The sequence below is a fragment of the Thermothelomyces heterothallicus genome, assembly GCF_042370625.1.
Source record: "Thermothelomyces heterothallicus CBS 202.75 unplaced genomic scaffold P884_scaffold_46, whole genome shotgun sequence".
NCBI lineage: Eukaryota > Fungi > Ascomycota > Sordariomycetes > Sordariales > Chaetomiaceae > Thermothelomyces > Thermothelomyces heterothallicus.
In genome coordinates, this window is record NW_027192607.1 from 35,294 (window position 1) to 52,143 (window position 16,850).

Genomic DNA, 16,850 nt, shown 5'->3' on the forward strand with positions numbered 1-16,850 from the left:
CTCTCTTGAAAATTCGACTGAACTGCATACTCCAGAGATGGAGTCTTGGGACTTGGGACAGGATCAATCAAGGATTACTTGTAATGGCAAGAACGTTCGCGACGCGAGACCGCCCCAGCGGGACCAGTTGCGACCTGCCCGAAAGACACTTATCCCATTGACCCGGCCATGGACGTACAGCACCATCCTGGAAACAAACGGGAAAGATCCGGAATCTCTACCCGCAGCGAAATATACAGTGTGGCTCGACCCTACAGATGTCCCAGTGGTCCCGATGCTCCAGAGTGCTCCTCTAGCAAAGGGCCTCGAGCAACGCGTTGGTCCTCATCCAAATCCCTGCCGAGCGCTGACCCATCAAATGCCCTTGTGCCCGGAGAGGTCCATGTCATGAGGTGTCTCTAGGACCGAAGTTACAGTAACTATAGCGGGAAAAACAATTCGTCCCGGGTTCCAGTAGTCTGACATTCAATCGTTTGTTATCAAGGGGGGGAGAGTAACAGGTATTAATTAATTAAATAATACGAATCCAGAGATGGTACAACCGTGCTCATCACAACGCAACGAACAAGAACCAGCAATCACAAGTCACCATTGATTACTCGGCGATTTCTGACATTGACACGACAACGACATTAATCTGGTGTAGTGCACATAATAATTAGAGAAGCCAATCAGGTCAACTGAGCTGTTATTTATACCTCGGCAGCGAATGATCAAGCCCCGAGACGGATGGCCTCCTGGGCCTCCAACAGCTGCAGGTACAACCCCGCCACGTTCCACCGCGCGTCGATGGTCCGAAACCCCTCGCGCAGGGTCCGGATGACGGCCGCGGCCTGCGGGGTCTGGCGGGGGGCGCGGATGAGGGCGCCGCAGACGCGGTAGGCGAAATACAGCCCCCAGGGCGGTATGTCCTCCGGGTCGCGGCCCAGGAGGCACTGGCGCTCCACCAGGTTGGCGCTGATGCGGTCGGTGATCTGGTCCAGCACGACGCGCGCCCGCCGGGACCGGTCGCTGGGCGGTGGCGCGTCGGGGGACGGCGGGTGGTCCGCGAGCCACGGCGTGTACAGGGCGACGAGCGTGCTTAAATATGATTCATCAGACGGATCGGCACTCTGATGACGGGGTTTCACCATATCAAAGAAGGTGTAATCATGTATTATTAGGGGGATGGGGAGGGGGGGAGGGGGGGGGGGAGAACAAGAAGGACCAACCTGTACACAAATGCGATCTGATCAAAGTCCGGACGGTCAATGTTCAGGGCCGCAGCCAGCATCGACTGCAGGGTACGGTCGAGCTGCATCCAGACGTCGTCGGGGATGGCGACGTCGCTGGCGAGGTAGTGCAGGACCTGTCCGAGCAGTCGGCCGGCCTGGCACAGCAGGGAGAACTTGCTCATGTGGCCCGTCATGGGAGAGGACAGGGTCGAGAGGTCCTCGGTTCGGACCGTCTGAGACAGCCGGGCGATTAATAACAGATAATTCCAGACTTGGTACGGTGGAACATAACACTACAGAGTAATACGGGAGAGGATGAAACCCAAAAAAAAAAAACCTACCCCCTGGTCCCATGCAGCATCATCTGCGGGCAAGAGATCGTCCAAGCCGGGATCGGATGTGGCAAAGGGCCGCCCAGGACAGCCGATGCTCACAAATCTGGGAATGGGGAGAGGGTTATTATTCCTTGTGATTAGTGTACGTTGGATTACTCATAATGTAGGTATGCAATGTATTCATGTACGTTATGAACAACAGGAAATATCGGGGGAGTCGAGTAATTAATTTAAAAAAAAAAAAAAAAAAAAAAAAAAAAAAAACCCAACGTACCGATCGAGAATGACAATGGCCCACCAGACCCTCCGCCGCTCCTCCACTTCGACCAGGGTCAGCACCTTGCGGCTCGGCACGGTGCGACTAACGTTGATGCCCAGGGCATGGGCGTAGCGGGCACACAGCCCGATGGACAGGTAGACGGCCGGGTAGATGCCGTGGCCGAGCTCGTATAGGGCGATCAGGACGCCGGCCTGCAGGACGAGGATGGAGAAGGAGCTCTCGACCTCTTGGTAGAAGTGCTTGGTGGCATAGTACAAGGGGGTGCGGGGGTCAGCGGACCCCGACCCCGACCCCGACGCGGACCCGGCGGCCGCTGCGGGCAAGCTGGTAACGAGCTTGAGGGCCAAGAGCAGCAGGGCCACGTCCGGGCGGGCGTGGGAGGCGGGCTGGAGATGGAGGTCGTAGAACCTCTTCTTGGAGATGAAGGGCATCCACTGGTGGATGTGGCGGAAGAAGCGGTCGGCGGTCGAGCGGATCTCGTCCAGGCCCGCGAGGAGATGGAGGACCGAGGGCGGGACCGGCGTGGCGCCGTAGTACCGGTTTGGCCCGGTGTCCACCTGGCCGTGCCGCAGCAGGTTTGGGTCGAGGAAGAGGATGGTCGGGAAGTCGACGGCCCGGCCCTCCGGCTGCTGGGGCTGCTGGGGCTGCTGGGGTTGCTGCTGGTCATCCTCTTCCGGGGACGGGTACCATCCCCGCTCGGCCGTCGACGGGGCCGGAGCGGCCGCCAGCGGCGTGCTATTTTCTTCCGGCCGCCAGTAGTAATCACATACCCGGCCACGTCTGCCAGCAAACGAGATGGACGTTTCGGTTTCGGTCAATGGTCAGTTAACTCCGCATCGTCCAATGTCCGAATCCGGGAGACCCCCGGGGGGGCGGAGTTTGGTGTTTTGAGCTCACTTTGCGCAGGAGGAGCACTTGGGGAGTGCCTTGTCGCATCTTCTCTTGCGCGACCGGCAGGACTGGCATGCTTGCGGAGCCAGTTCGAGGCTCGATTCGCGACTGGGGGTCTGCATAATGCGCGTGTAATTAATAGGTACCTGAAGGTAGGCAAGGGATGTTGGGAGCAGAATACACTCTGCGTTGTCTAAGACAAGACAAGGTGGTAATCCGCACTCCGTCCTGAGCATCCGGCAGATGGTATCATTTGTCGGCCGCACTGCTTTCCGCCGATGGGGGGCGGATGGGCGGGTGTGATTTCTTTACTCAGCAGTGAGTCAGCACTGCCATTCTCTGCCGCGCAATGCTGACATGGCGGCCGCCCAATGCGAGCAACTGCGGCCGCAAATATCCGCCAGGTCGCGGCCGCGTTTTCCCGCAAAACATTCGGCCGAAAACCCACGGCCGCAACTCCGACCAAAAACTCGCGGAAGAATCGGGGATCCGTAAGAGGAAAGTACGAAGCAACAAGTGAAACCAGAACGTGAATCACATGGGAATTATAAGCTCATTGAGGGCTTGAATGTTCCAATTGACTAATTATTATTTGACTGTTCTTCATCACACCGTCATTGAGCTCATCGCCCTATTAATAATTGCAGCCTGCAACAATAACGAGGCCAATTCGTCTGTCCATCTTGTCATTATATTATTTATTCTTCAGCAGAAAAAAAAAAGAAAAAGAAAAGAGAAGAAAAAACAACACCAACAAAATACAATACAAAAAATGGGCGGCCGCTACGCTGACGCACACCGTGATCCTCAGGGCGAAGGAGATGCCCGGCCGACGGCGCTGCAGATCATCAAGGACGAGGGCGTGGAGGGCAAGCTGAAGGGCAAGGTGATCGTCATCGCGGGCGCCACGTCGGGCATCGGCGTCGAGACGGCGCGGGCGCTCAAGGAGACGGGGGCGACGCTGCTGCTCACGGCGCGCAACCGGGCGCGGGCGGAGGAGAACCTGGCGGGCATCCTGGAGCCCGGGCGGGTGTCGCTGGTCGAGCTGGACCTGGACTCGTTCGGGAGCATCCGGGCGGGCGCGGACAAGATCCTGGCCGAGACCGGGGGCCGGGTCAACATCCTGATCGACAGCGCCGGCGTCATGGGCCTGCGGGAGCACACGCTGACCGAGGACGGGGTCGAGGCGCACTTCTCGACCAACTACCTCGGCTTCTTCCTGCTCTTCCAGCTGCTCAGGCCGGCCCTGCTGGCCAGCGCCACCGACGAGCTGCACTCGCGCGTCGTCGTCGTGTCGTCGTCGGCCCACCGCGCCGGCGCCCTGCCGGCCAGCGGCGACTACAGCTTCGAGAAGGGCGGCTACGACCACGAGGTCGCGTACAACAACTCCAAGCTGGCCGCCGTCTACCTGGCCAACAAGATCGACCGCGACTACGGCGCCCGCGGCCTGCGCGCCACCAGCCTGCACCCGGGCGCCGTCAACAACACGGGCATCTCGCGCCACGCGGGCCCCGAGTTCGTCGAGGGCCTCCTGAGCAACCCCTACGTCGTCAAGATCCTCAAGTCGCCCGCCCAGGGCGCCGCCACCACCGTCTGGGCCGCCGTCGGCAAGGAGTGGGAGAACCGCGGCGGCCGCTACCTCGAGGACGTCGCCGAGGCCGAGCGCGGCCAGGACGACGGCCAGGCCTTTGGCGTCGGCTGGGTCAAGCAGACCTACGACCCGGCCGAGGAGGACCGCCTCTGGAAGGACTCGCTCAGGCTCGTCGGTCTCGAGGGCCAGGTTTAGAACTAATAATTAGGGGTCTAGGGAGCGAAGGCTGGACAGCAGATACCTTTTAAGGTAGATAGCGATGTCTTGAGTTATCAAAAAAGAAATCAATATTAGGATCCCTTTTGATAATCTTGATGAAGACAAGGAATTGGAAATTTGTGATGAACTTTTCCGCATCATCACCGAGACTCGCCCATACATCACTGTGAAGATATAGTGATAATTCTTAACAAGGTACTTTGCAGCCTTTCATTACCGACATATTGCTAGAGAAGAGAGACGTGAGCAAAGAAGCACAGAGGTAGAGAACAAGAAGGAACAAAGCTAATTATTACATGCCGTGGCTGTCATCTCCGCCATGGTCTCTCAGGGTCAACGCTCAATGGGATGATATGAGGTCATGGTCAAAATTCTGTCTAATTTAGAAGGCCTCTCCAGTCTAACTAGTGTCGTTGCCTATCTAAAAGGAGACAGTGAGATGACAAAAAAAAAGACCAGAGATATAATAATATGGACGACAAACACAAGAAATAGAGATAATTAACCAAAAGCAACATAGACACGAAAGGCGTGCGGATATAATATAAAGCACCCCTGAGAAAAAAAATCAATTGTAGTACTCGAGCAGCCAGGCGCGCAAGTCGCCCACGGCAGGGTACTCGAGGAAGAGGCTGCCGCTGACCGTGATGCCGAGCTGCTCGCGAAGCTTCTCGGCGATGACGAGGCTCATCAGGCTGTCGACGCCCAGGCTGCCGAAACTGGCGTCGTCGTGCAGGTCCGACATGCTCAGCCCGGCCTCGGCCGCCACCAGCGCCAGCGCCTTAGCCGCCACGCTGTCCTCGGAGGAGGCGGCAGCAGGAGCTGGAGCCGGGGCCGGGGCTGGGGCTGGGGCTGACTGCTTGAGCGCTGGTGCGGGAGCCGGTTGTTCCGGTGGTGGCGTCTGTTGTTGTACAACAACAGGGGTCGGCGCAACCTTGGAAGCCGCGGCAGGGAGAGGGGCAGAAGGAACAACTGCAGCTGCAGCAGCGGCTGGCACGCCCGATGATGTCACGTTCTTGACGTCGGCGGGCGAGAAGAAGCGGTTGAGCAGGACGCGGGGATAGCGGCGGAACTTGATGGCCTGCATGAGGCCGATGATCTCGTCGCCCTGCAGCACGTAGACGTCGCCGAGGTAGACGGTCGGGTCCTCCTTGGTGGGGATCATCTTGACATAGGAGCGGTACCGGCCCCCGGCGACGAGGAGGCGGGCGAGGCGCAGGGAGCCCCAGCCGGGTGTGACGAAGAAATTGGCCTTGGTGTCGTTGGCGTCCGAGACGTTCATGACGAAGCCGGCGAGGTGACAGACGCTGTCGATGAAGAAGGGCGGCACCGTCCAGTCGCCGGCGCCGGGCTTGAGCGTCACCTCGGCGTAGGCCTCGAGCCCGTCGAGGACGACGGCCTGCATGCCGCGGTATTTGTCCGCGTAGTTGACCAGGTTGTTGGCGAAGAGCAGGTAGGCCATGTTGTGCGAGAATCGGTTCGCCTTCCCCTCGTCGGCCAGCCGCGACAGCGCCTCGATGCGGCCCCGGACCAAGTGCATCATGGGCACCCAGCTGGACAGCGAGGCGTCGGCGCTGCCGTAGACGATGCGGGCTGTCGCAAAGGGCTCCTCCTCCACCTGCGAGCGGCCGTCTTGCGACACGTTGTGCCACTCGAGCTGGGCGGTGCCCGAATCGATGTCGGCCGTCGAGATGGCGATCTGGATCAGCTGCGGCACCTTGGTGTTCCTCTGAGCCACCAAGCCCTCGCGCACGACCAGGTCCGTGATGCTCATGTCCTGCACGATGCCCTTGATCCTCTCCTTCTGATCCGGCCTCAGGTTTTCGTACAGGTACTTGCCCAGGGTCCAGGCGACGTCGGCGTGGATGGACTGTTCCAAAGAAGGGTGAAAGTCAGCGTGCGCACAATTCCAGACACAACATGTAATATGATGATTTTTTTCTAAAAAAAAGAGACATGATGAAACGAGTATTACTTACCGACGTGGCCACGCCGGCTCCGTTCATCTCGTGGCCGCGCACGGCCGCCAGGAAGTCGGGCTGCATCAGGTCCGACTGGACGATGACGCGGCCGGCCGAGCCCGAGAAGGTCTCCTCGACGACCCGGTGGATCAACGAGGTGCGGAGGTTGGACTTGGGCGCCGTCAGGGGGTTTGCGTGGGCCGTCGCCGCCGCCGCCGCCTCCGCCTTGGCCTTCTTCTCGGCGTCGTAAAAGGTGTTGCCCTTGGTGAGCGCCCAGTCGCCGTTGTACTGGATCCAGTGCGTCTTGTCGTTCCACGCGTACGTTGGCAGGTCGAGCAGGCGCAGGCCGCAAGGGCGCTCGAAGGGGCGGTGGAACTCGTCCCAGGCGACGGGGATTCCCGCGGCGTGGACGGCGGCCAAGCTGGTCGCCAGCGTCTTCCAGTCGTCCTCGCCCCGGCGCAGCGAGGGCACCGCGGTGGCCAGCGAGGGCATGATGGAGCGGGCGAAGCCGGCGCAGACCGGGTGCGGGCCGATCTCGATCCAGACCATCGAGTCGTCTAGGGTCGAGACGGCCCGGGCGGCCTCGACGGCGCCCAGGAAGTTGACGGCCTCGCGCGTGGCCCGGCGGACGTAGCGGGCGTCGATGGTCTTGTCGTCGAACACGACGCGCCCCAGCAGCGGCGAGACGACGGGCAGGCGGAGCGGCTGGAACAGGACCGACCGCCCGGCCGCCTCCTCGAGCTCGTCCAGGATGGGATCCATCTGGGCCGAGTGGAAGGCGAAGGCGACGTCAAGGTTGAAGCACTTGAATCCGGCCGCCTGCAGCGTCTCCGCGAGCGCCTCGATCTCGGCCGCCGTTCCGCTCAGCACCGTGTCGCGGGGCCCGTTGGTGCAGGCGACCTCGAAGGGCCGGCCGCCCGCGTGGGCGCGCACGTCATCGAGCGACGCCCGCACCGCCAGCATCCTGTGGCTGCCGACCTGGCACTTTTGCTCGAGCATGCGCGCCCGTCGGCCGACGATGAAGATGGCGTCGGCCGCCGACAGCACCCCGGCCACGTGCAGGGCCGCGTACTCGCCCAGGCTGTGGCCGACGACGACGTCCGGGCGCACCCCGAGAGACTCCCAATACTTTGCCAGCGCCATCTCGACGCACACGAGCGCCAGCTGCGTCACGGTCGGCGAGTGCGCGTGGTCCTGCGGGAAGCTGCCGTCGATGGCGGGGACGATGGACGGGAACCCCTGGGCCCGGCAGAGCGAGTCCAGGTGGAGGATCTGGTCCCGGAAGGCGGCCGAGTCCCGGAACAGGGCCAGGTTCATGGACTTGTACGAGGCCCCCTGGCCCGTGAATGCGAACACGACCGAGGGCGGGCCCTGGTTCGGGATCGGCTTGTGGCTCTCGACCCCCTCGAGATACGTGCCGAGCTGGCGTTTGAGCTGGCCCACCTCCGACGCGGCCAGGGCGACGCGGTGGTTGTGGTGATGGCGCCGGGCCGTCGTAGTGTAGGAGAGGTCCGACAGCGACACGTCCGGGTTAGCATCCAGGTAGCCGATCAGGCGCTCCAGGTTGCCCTTCAGCGACACCTTGCTCTTGGCCGACACGGCGACCACGTGGGTCGACCGAGGATCCGGTCCGGCGACGGCGCTCGAATCCCGCTCGGGCGGCTCCTCGAGGACGAGACTCGTGTTGCCCCCCGCGGCGCTGAAGTTGTTGACGACGGCGATGCGCTTCTTTCCGGGCACACGCGGCCACGGCGTCTTCTCGTAGGGGATGTGCAGGTTCCGGTTGTCGAGGTCCTTGGGGAAGCCCGGGTTGATGGCGTTCTTGATGCCCACGTGGGGCGGGATGGCCTGCTTGTCGAACATGAGGAGCACCTTGAGGAGGGCGGTGGTGCCAGCGACAGCCTCGCCATGGCCCACGTTGGACTTGACGGCGCCGATGTGTAGCGGCTGCTTGGGGCTGCGGCGCTTGGTCGGGGTCAGGGGCGCAAACACTTGTGTCACGGACTGGATCTCCTGCGCATCGCCGGCCTGGGTGCCCGTCCCGTGCATCTCGACGTAGCTTACGTCGAGCGGGTCGACGCCGGCCTGGGCGAGGATCTGCCGCGTCAGATCGGCCTGGTGGCCCGCGTGCGGGTGCGTGATGGACACGGCGTTGGCCGAGTGGTTCGTCCCCGCCGCCAGGATCACGCCCAGGATGTTGTCGTTGTCCGCCTCGGCGTCCTCGAGCCGCTTTAGCACCACCGATGCCACCCCGTCGGCCCGGCAGTACCCATCTGCCTCGCAGTCCCACGTCTTACACGCGTTGGGCGTCTTGGACAGGAAGTGGCCCTGGCCCAGCCCGGCAAAGGCGTCCGAGTTGGTGAGCACGTTCATGCCCCCTGCCACGGCCATGTCCGTGTCACCGTTCCAGAGCGAGTTGCAGGCAATCTGACGAAGAAGGAGTCAGCGCACCCATCAATAATGCCTTAGGGTTTCACTTTCACAGTAGGTAATTACTCACGTGTATCGTCGCGAGGCCCGACGAGCAGGCCGTGTCGATGCTGTAGCTCGGGCCCGAGAACTTGAAAAAGTAGTTGATGCGGCCCGGCCCGAAGGCGCGGCACCCTCCCGTGATGAAGTAGGTACCGACCTCCTGGGCTGTGTTAACCTCGCGGTAGTCGTCGCTCGCCTGGGCGTAGAAGGTGCCGATCCGGTTCAGGTCCGTCGACGGCGTCCGGTTGGGCACGTAACCCGCCCGCTCGAGCGCCTCGTACGCCGTCACGATGGCCAGCCGCTGCATCGGGTCCGTCTGGGCCGCCTCGCGCGGCGACATGTTGAAGAAGGGGGCGTCGAACAGGCCCGGCTCGTCGATGAAGCAGCCATAGGGCGTGATGCTCGTGTTTACCCGCTTGCCCGTCGGGTCGCAGTGCACGTCAACGTCGAACCGGTCCGCGGGGATCTTGCGGTGCACGTCCAGGCCCTGCTCCAGGATCTCCCAGAACTTCTCCGTGTCGGTCGCACCGCTGGGCATGCGGCACGACATGCCGACCACGGCGATCTTGGACTGCTGCGCGCCCCGTGGCCCCCGCGGGACCGCCGCCGGCTTCGTGATCCACGGCACCAGGTCCTTTGTCCTGACCACGGGCTGCTCCGAGTCCTCGTTCAGCACCTCGACGAGCTCCCGCCCGGGCAGGGAGGCGCGGAGGGTGAGCACCAGGTACTCGGACACGGCCGCGTTCCTGGCCGCCCGCTGCCGGATCCCCTGCACGACAACGTCCCACTGGATCGTCTGGGTCAGAAGGTCCCGGACGATATCGCGGAACAGGGCGGTGGCCGTCGTGCCCGGGAAGGGCTCTGAGCCGCCGGTCGGGAAGACGGGCACCCGCGGCCGGAGAACCGCGTCGAGCGGGCTGGGCTCGACGATCCTCTCGACGTGCTCCTCGTCGTAGATGTGCTTGGCGTGGCAGAGGCCGCCGTAGACGGGCAGGGCGACCAGCATCCGGTTGCGGAAGAAGTCGGACGTGTCGATGAGGTGCTTCAACCGGGCGGGCGGGCCGCTGATGGTGACCGAGTTGCGGCTAACGGCGCTGATGAAGATCTTGTTGGGCTCCGGGATGCTCTCGGCCGCGTGGATCGCGTCCAGCTCGCTCTGGACATCGGCAGCCACCGCGTCGGGCACCACGTAGGCCCAGCTGTCGCCGTGTCCGCCGTCGGCCGCGCGCGGCTGCAGGTTCTGCGACACCTCGTCGACGAGAACGCCCAGCCGGAAGGCGATGCGAATCACCTCGGCCGCGGCCACGGGCACGTCCGCCAGCGTAGCGGATAGCGAGACGGCGGCCGTCGACAGCAAGCCGGTGCCGATGCCGGCGAGGCAGGCCTCGGGGTTGCCAAAGTCGAATCCGTCCTTGGCATCGTCTTCATGGTAGCTGTGAGATGATCAGTCAGTAAGAGCATCCTTGACTCATAAAAATAATAGCATTAGGCAAACGCTGCACTTGACTGTCCGAGAAGGTAAAAGGGAAAAACAGAGGCTTGATCTTTTCAAACGTTGATGGAAAAGGATGGCGATTGGGAATAATTAGAACGAAAGAACGAGGAACGAGAGGACCCGCAGATAAGTTTGCGGGAAGGGAAGGAATGTAAGGGCGGTCTACAGCCAAAAGAGAAACCAGGCAGGTAGCCACAGCAGCACACCTGCCTCAACAAGTATAATCATGGCGGGCCTAGGTATGCACTTACCCAATAAATATTGCCAACTGGACGGCGCAGAGAAGCATCCCATCCACCGCACCACCCATCGGCCCGCTGCGCAGCTCCGGATGGTCGGCGAGGTCAAAGATGGTCTCAAACGTGGGCACCAGGCTTCTCGTCGCCGACGGGAGCAGCCGAACCTCGTCCTTGACGGCCAGGGTGGCCTCGTGGATAAATGCGGCGAGCAGCCGATGCTGCCTGTCCTTGCTGAGGTTCCAGAGCCTGCGAAAGAGATCTCTGAGATCGTCGTGGGGGAACTCGTTGCCGAAGTATCCAATCTTCATGGTGGTGGGTTCAGCATAGGACTCGGTGCTGGACAGCCCTGTTGTTGACAGCTCTGCTGGGCTAGCCGTCCCGCCCCATCCCTTGTTGGCCGTCATGGTGATTATTGATTGGCTCTCCCGTATTGGCAGTAAAAACAATCAAAGAGGAGATGTGTGTTGTGGGAAGAGGCCTTGGGGGAAATCTGAGCCTAGGGGGTACGAGATTAGAAGTGAGTCAATATAATCATCAGAAACCGGGGGCTTCTTCAACCCTCGCGAGCAACCGAGCGCTTAGTGATCAAGTGGTAGTATTACACTTTGTAACTTATCACGTCAGTGGGTGCCTCAACGTGCCGGCCACCATCCCGTCGGAGCATTAATTACAAGTCCTACGCGCCGGCCTCTCCCCCCCCCGAATGGGGATTATGGAGCTGATGCTGACGCGCGGTGTCCGATCGGGAAGGACTGTATCTATGGGATCCGCGTCCCACAACCCGCAGCCGACCGCCGTGCCCGTTCCATCTTTCGGATTACACTTCACTTGGCCCGATATCGTATCTGGGTCTATTCAACGACAACGGAAGACTTCCCAACCCCCCTATCTTCCCCAAAAGGGCAAACAGCTCAGCCACCGTGATTATCCCACGCAACCCCCCGAAGCTTTCTCCGGGTCTGCATTTCAACCCATCGTCCTTCCTCCGGTCAGAAACATCTCGGTTGATGGCATCTTTGCTGCATCAAGGTCCCGGAAGCTTGTTTCAACATGGCGCCCGGCGTAGGAGGCTACCGCCAGATCAACAAGGCGCTCAACATTTGCGCCTTCGAGGACTATCTCGAGGGACAGCTGATGCGCCTTCCTCAGCTACTGGACGTGGAGCAGATTAGCCCGCGAGTCATCCGGGTACTTGGACAAAATCCTGGAAAGGTGAGCGTTAATTTATCGCAACGGCTTCTAGGCCCTCGCATTTTTTGCCCTCCTAATTAGTTCTTCCACTTTTTCCATTTCTTTTATTTTCAGTTTTTTTTTTTGTTTGTTTCTTTTTTTCTCTTCTTTTTGACTCGACAGCTAATTTGGCTATTAATATTATTAGTTCACGCTCCAAGGGACAAACACGTATATCGTGGGTACAGGGGCTGAGCGCCTTATCATTGACACCGGCCAGGGGATCCCAGACTGGGCAGACCTGATCTCCCAGACCCTGTCAAACGAAGGCTTCTCGCTCTCGCACGTGCTGCTCACCCACTGGCATGGCGACCATACGGGGGGCGTGCCGGACCTGATCCGCCTGTACCCGCACCTCCGCATCGCCATCTACAAGCACACGCCCAGCAAGGTCCAGCAGCCCATCGTCGACGGCCAAATCTTCAAGGTCGAGGGAGCCACCGTCCGCGCGGTGCACGCCCCGGGCCACTCGCACGACCACATGTGCTTCATCCTCGAGGAGGAGAATGCCATGTTCACGGGCGACAACGTGCTGGGTCACGGCACCGCCGCCGTAGAGCACCTGCGCACCTGGATGGATACGCTGCGGCAGATGCAGTCTCACGGCTGCGCCAAGGGCTACCCGGCCCACGGCGCCGTCATCAGCGACCTCGAGGCAAAGATCGACGGCGAGCTCGCGTCCAAGGTCCGGCGGGAGCACCAGGTCTTGCAGGCCCTGCAGTCCGCTTCCAATAATGCTGAAGGAGGAGGAGGCCGCGGCGGTAAGGCCAGGCTCACGGTCAAGGAAGTCGTCTCGGCTGTGTATGGAGACAAGATGGACCATGGCGTGAGGCAAATGGCGCTGGAGCCCTTCTTGCAGGAGGTCCTCTCCAAGCTGGCCGAGGATGGAAAAGTAGGATTCGAGATGAAGGGCGGCGTCAAGAAGTGGTTTATTCTTGGATCGCCTTGAGCATTGTTAAATAATTAGATAGTAGAATGAGGCTTTTTTTAGACACACTCAAGCTTGACATAACTGCAGGACTTGCTATCTACTCTGCATCTTGGCTATATATCCAAATATTCGTGCGGCCACGCATGGATTGCCTATGCTAATCAACACGATCCTTTTTGTTGTAATTAATTATCAAAAAACTATATATACAATATCGACAATCAACCCTGAGGTCATAGGAGGTCACTCTTCCCGTCCGTAAACGCATGCTGCCGTCCATATGCCAGGCCCATTGGCCCCCTATTAAATAAGCCTGGCATCAAATATTGAGCTTATAACACATTTTCATATGTACCTACACAACACCATGCACGAACAACGTCTCTCCACCACCTGATTTACACAGAAAGCCCGCCCCCGTTGACCTAGAAGGTAGGTAAACGGCTTGGGTCTGTTCCCCGTCTTGTCACAAACCCCTGGATCCTGCTTCACTCCTATTCTGACACAGTACGTAGTATGTCGTATTTCCCAGGGGCCCGTATACAGAGGAGTGAAACCGCGAATAACTCAGTACAATGGTTGAAGAAGCATATACCCAGGTACTCTTCGTTGTGCGCGACGGGGACAGTGGGTCAGTCCCTGCATGGCCCGCAGCTCGGGGACCAGATGTAACATCCTGCGATGAGCTTGTCAATCGGGCTGTATCTTAGTTAATTGGTTAGGGCAACAGGGGGAGGGATCCGGGTTCCAGATCCGAAATGCCCCGAGAATTGTAGGGCATAATTACCTATCCAATAGTCCGAAACTGCGCTGTCGGGACAAATACCACGGATGGATAATTAATTAATTAAAAAAAAGCCGTTCACAAAAACCAGAGTGCATACTATCCTACGCGGAACATAACTCGAGAGAAGAAATAATCGCCCGGGAAAAAATAACACGAGGGCCAAAAACGATACGGCCTTTTTTTTTCGGGCCCATTCGCAATTCTTCCTTCACTCCCCCCCGGCCCCCAATTCCTGCACCAGACCGGTGAAGCCCACAAACGCCCCGAGCAGGGGTGACAAGGACCGGACCGCATGCAACCACGCCCACCTCACCAGGAGGGTCCGCACCAGCGCCAGATCCGTCACGGCCGATCCCAACGATTCCAGCCGGAACAGCGTGTTGTTGGTCGGCGCCATGACCAGCCAGGTGAAGGGGACCATGGCGATGGTGGACACGGCGGCGAGGCCGTACCGCGACGCAGCCGACCGGCTCGGATCGCTTTGATGATGCCTGCTGCTGCTGCTGCTGCTGCTGCTGCTCCTCTTGTCCAGAAAGGCGTACGCAAAGATCCCACACGTGGCTACGCATACCGCCGGCATGTAGATGTGTCCGTAGTGATACAGCCGAACCCACTGCCGCAGCATGTGGTCCGCCGCCACGTCGGTGTCCAAGAACACGGGGATCACAAAGGCCGAGAGGCTCCCCATGCCACCTGCGCCATGATTCATGATTAGACAAGGGACAAGCAAACAGAAAATAAGCGTCGAGATAGTGGCCGCTTGGGTTTGGCTGCGTCTAACGAGCGCTCCTAATTACTGACCTGACAGCATGGAGCCCAAAATGACGCCGGTCGCGGGCACCCCAATCCTTGGCAGAGATGGAGACTCGGTCGGCTTCGGGGCCATCCTGCCTTGTATGTGTTGCTTGTTTGTGTGTGTGTGCGTGTGTGTTGTGTGTATACGGGAGGGCTTCAACTGGACAATCCCCATTCACTGGTACATACATCCTCTATTCGTCTGTAAGCCGTATTAATTATACGTCTCGGTGTCGGCAAATCTCTCGGTATGCCTGAATCCCCCCTTCCAGCACACCCAATGGCAAAACAACAAAATCGGGCCGGAAAATCGTATGATGATTCAGCATTCCCCCGTACACCGTACCCGTACCCGTTCGGGCGGTACTTTGACTTTGGGCCCACTATCGCCCTTCCTCAACTCTTACATCTACATTCAGATTCTGCGTAATTAGAGCGGCTGAGCGTAGCTTGAGATATTGTCCTAGCATACCTTGATCTTTAGTCAATTTGCGCGAGTGCAGACCATGGCCACCGATAGCGCTCCCACTACCTCGACGTTCCGCGAGCCAGAGCTGCCGGAGCAGTCCGAGGCAACAAAGGGAAAGCATCTCTGCCTCACCATTTGCGGCTACCGCAAGCCGGGCATGACTGAGGAGGAATACCGCAACCATATGGTCAACATCTCAGCCCCCATGACCAAGGGGCTGATGGTCAAGTACGGGATCAAGAGGTGGACGCAGGTGTGTATATTCTCGCCTTGAGGAATGAGGCCTCGAAGCTGCCGGGGGGGTTGTTCGGGGCTCAACTGACCATGGCGTTCCATTACACTACCATACCAGATTCACAACCAAAGCGCCACTCGGGCATTGATGAGTCAACTCTTCGACCCGCAGATGGCCAACATCGCAGACTTTGACTGCTTCAGCCAAGTGGTGTTCAGGGACATCGAAGACTACAAGCGCATGAAGCAGGACCCGTGGTACAAGGAGCACCTGGTGGGTGACCACGAGAAATTCGCCGACACCAAGAGGAGCAAGTGAGTCCCTCCCCGCCCATTACCCGGATGTAGTGTTCAGTGCGAACGACATAACTGACAGCCCCGTAGGATGACTATCGGTTGGGTCGAGGAGTACGTGAGGGATGGCAAAGAGGTGGATGGCTTTGCCTAAGGAGTGATCATGACATGACGCCTTCAAAGCAGATAGTCCTGTGACGCGTAATTAATTAACATGCCGCTTGAACATTTGCGAGACGTCTTTCTCCGCGTTCCCCCACCGAAAGTGGTGTTCCTTATGCTCTCCGTGTTAACACGATATGATCAAAATAGTAATTAGCTACAAATCCAGCAACCAGATGCCTTTCTTCTTCTTTTATTTTATATTATTTCGTTTCGTTACGCCGAGTGTTTAAATTGGACCGAATGAAGGCGTAGTAATTGTTACGCTTTCTTCCTTCCACAGAGATCGCAGTCGAAGAGCTCATGATGAAACCAGCGGGTAATTAAGCCTCATCCCCTTCTCGTGGTCCACGTTATACGAGTAGCATTCAAGACCTGAGGTACATGAGGCGGATTCTGCCGCAGGATGGACTTGGCTACCTAATATATTAAGAGCGTGTTGCTTGGTGAACTGGGGGTGCTGGCGCATATGGAGAAGGAAGAGGTGACGACGTATTTACCCAAACCGTCTCTGCACATAAAGAACCGCCGTCCTTTCGGGTCAGACATTGCTACCTACTTGGATCACGCGACGTAGCCGTGTAACCTTTGTATCAGAGTTGTAAGTTCAAAGGAGCGGTGCCTCCGAGCGGATGGCGAGGTCGCCCGCATTGGTCCTTCATACGGGCTGAAGTGCTTCGGAGTTCCGACATGCTGTGATCGCTCTGGTGTCGCCCTCGCCCTCGCGAAGCCATGAACAGCTGTCTCCTGCGGATCGCTTCAGGAGTCAAGTCTTGGAGTCCCTCCAACGGCTCGACGGGATAGCGCCTGGAAAGGAGAAGTTTGGCTGGGTTCTCGGATGAGATATTGCTCCTTCAGGGCGTAATTATACTAGCAGTATCAAGGCGCAATCACGCAGTCAAGTCTATGACTTCTCACAAAATTGCAAGGCATCGGCAAAGTACCCGATTCATGGCCGTCTTATTCCAGAAGACTCGCTGAGTAAAGCACGTCATCGAAGGTTTCGAAGCAAGTTGGAAAGAAGCACTTTGCATAATAAGTGGCTTTTCTGTTGGGACCATAAAAACCGGCCGAGTGTTGGTTATGAGCCTGTCCTCCCGCCTCAGCGGAGATAAGGTCTTTCGACCGGACATTAAAACCACCTGACAATCACGCAACACGATACGGCGCAGAGGGTCTTGGAGCATGACCTCTTAATTCATGAAAACCACAAATGCACGTTCGGTTAACGTACCATACAGGTGCCAGCCT

The 16,850-nt window shown here is 58.9% G+C and overlaps 5 protein-coding genes across 5 annotated transcripts; 3 read left to right on the top strand and 2 right to left on the bottom strand.

Moving 5' to 3' along the window:
* Positions 1-713: 713 nt before the first annotated feature.
* On the bottom strand, positions 714-2,842 carry P884DRAFT_213057 (fungal-specific transcription factor domain-containing protein; the record flags this gene model as incomplete). Its single annotated transcript, XM_069439187.1, has 5 exons — positions 714-1,080; positions 1,218-1,447; positions 1,556-1,652; positions 1,824-2,609; positions 2,727-2,842. The coding sequence occupies 5 exons, from the start codon at positions 2,840-2,842 to the stop codon at positions 714-716; spliced, it is 1,596 nt and encodes a 531-aa protein (XP_069293276.1).
* A 590-nt stretch (positions 2,843-3,432) lies between these two features.
* P884DRAFT_265445 (uncharacterized protein) lies at positions 3,433-4,631 on the top strand. The gene has a single exon (XM_069441941.1). The coding sequence runs from the start codon at positions 3,493-3,495 to the stop codon at positions 4,504-4,506; it is 1,014 nt and encodes a 337-aa protein (XP_069293277.1). The 5' UTR covers positions 3,433-3,492; the 3' UTR covers positions 4,507-4,631.
* Positions 4,632-5,098: 467 nt separating this feature from the next.
* Positions 5,099-11,005, bottom strand: P884DRAFT_288305 (polyketide synthase; the record flags this gene model as incomplete). The annotated part of the gene is made up of 4 exons (XM_069443937.1): positions 5,099-6,400; positions 6,510-8,918; positions 8,992-10,396; positions 10,710-11,005. The coding sequence occupies 4 exons, from the start codon at positions 11,003-11,005 to the stop codon at positions 5,099-5,101; spliced, it is 5,412 nt and encodes a 1,803-aa protein (XP_069293278.1).
* A 742-nt stretch (positions 11,006-11,747) lies between these two features.
* P884DRAFT_281304 (beta-lactamase-like protein) lies at positions 11,748-12,876 on the top strand (the record flags this gene model as incomplete). The annotated part of the gene is made up of 2 exons (XM_069443530.1): positions 11,748-11,909; positions 12,076-12,876. 2 exons carry the CDS (start codon positions 11,748-11,750, stop codon positions 12,874-12,876), a joined length of 963 nt encoding a protein of 320 aa, XP_069293279.1.
* A 1,164-nt stretch (positions 12,877-14,040) lies between these two features.
* On the top strand, positions 14,041-15,591 carry P884DRAFT_281306 (EthD domain-containing protein; the record flags this gene model as incomplete). The annotated part of the gene is made up of 4 exons (XM_069443531.1): positions 14,041-14,052; positions 14,989-15,162; positions 15,262-15,458; positions 15,528-15,591. The coding sequence occupies 4 exons, from the start codon at positions 14,041-14,043 to the stop codon at positions 15,589-15,591; spliced, it is 447 nt and encodes a 148-aa protein (XP_069293280.1).
* Between the last annotated feature and the right edge of the window lie 1,259 nt (positions 15,592-16,850).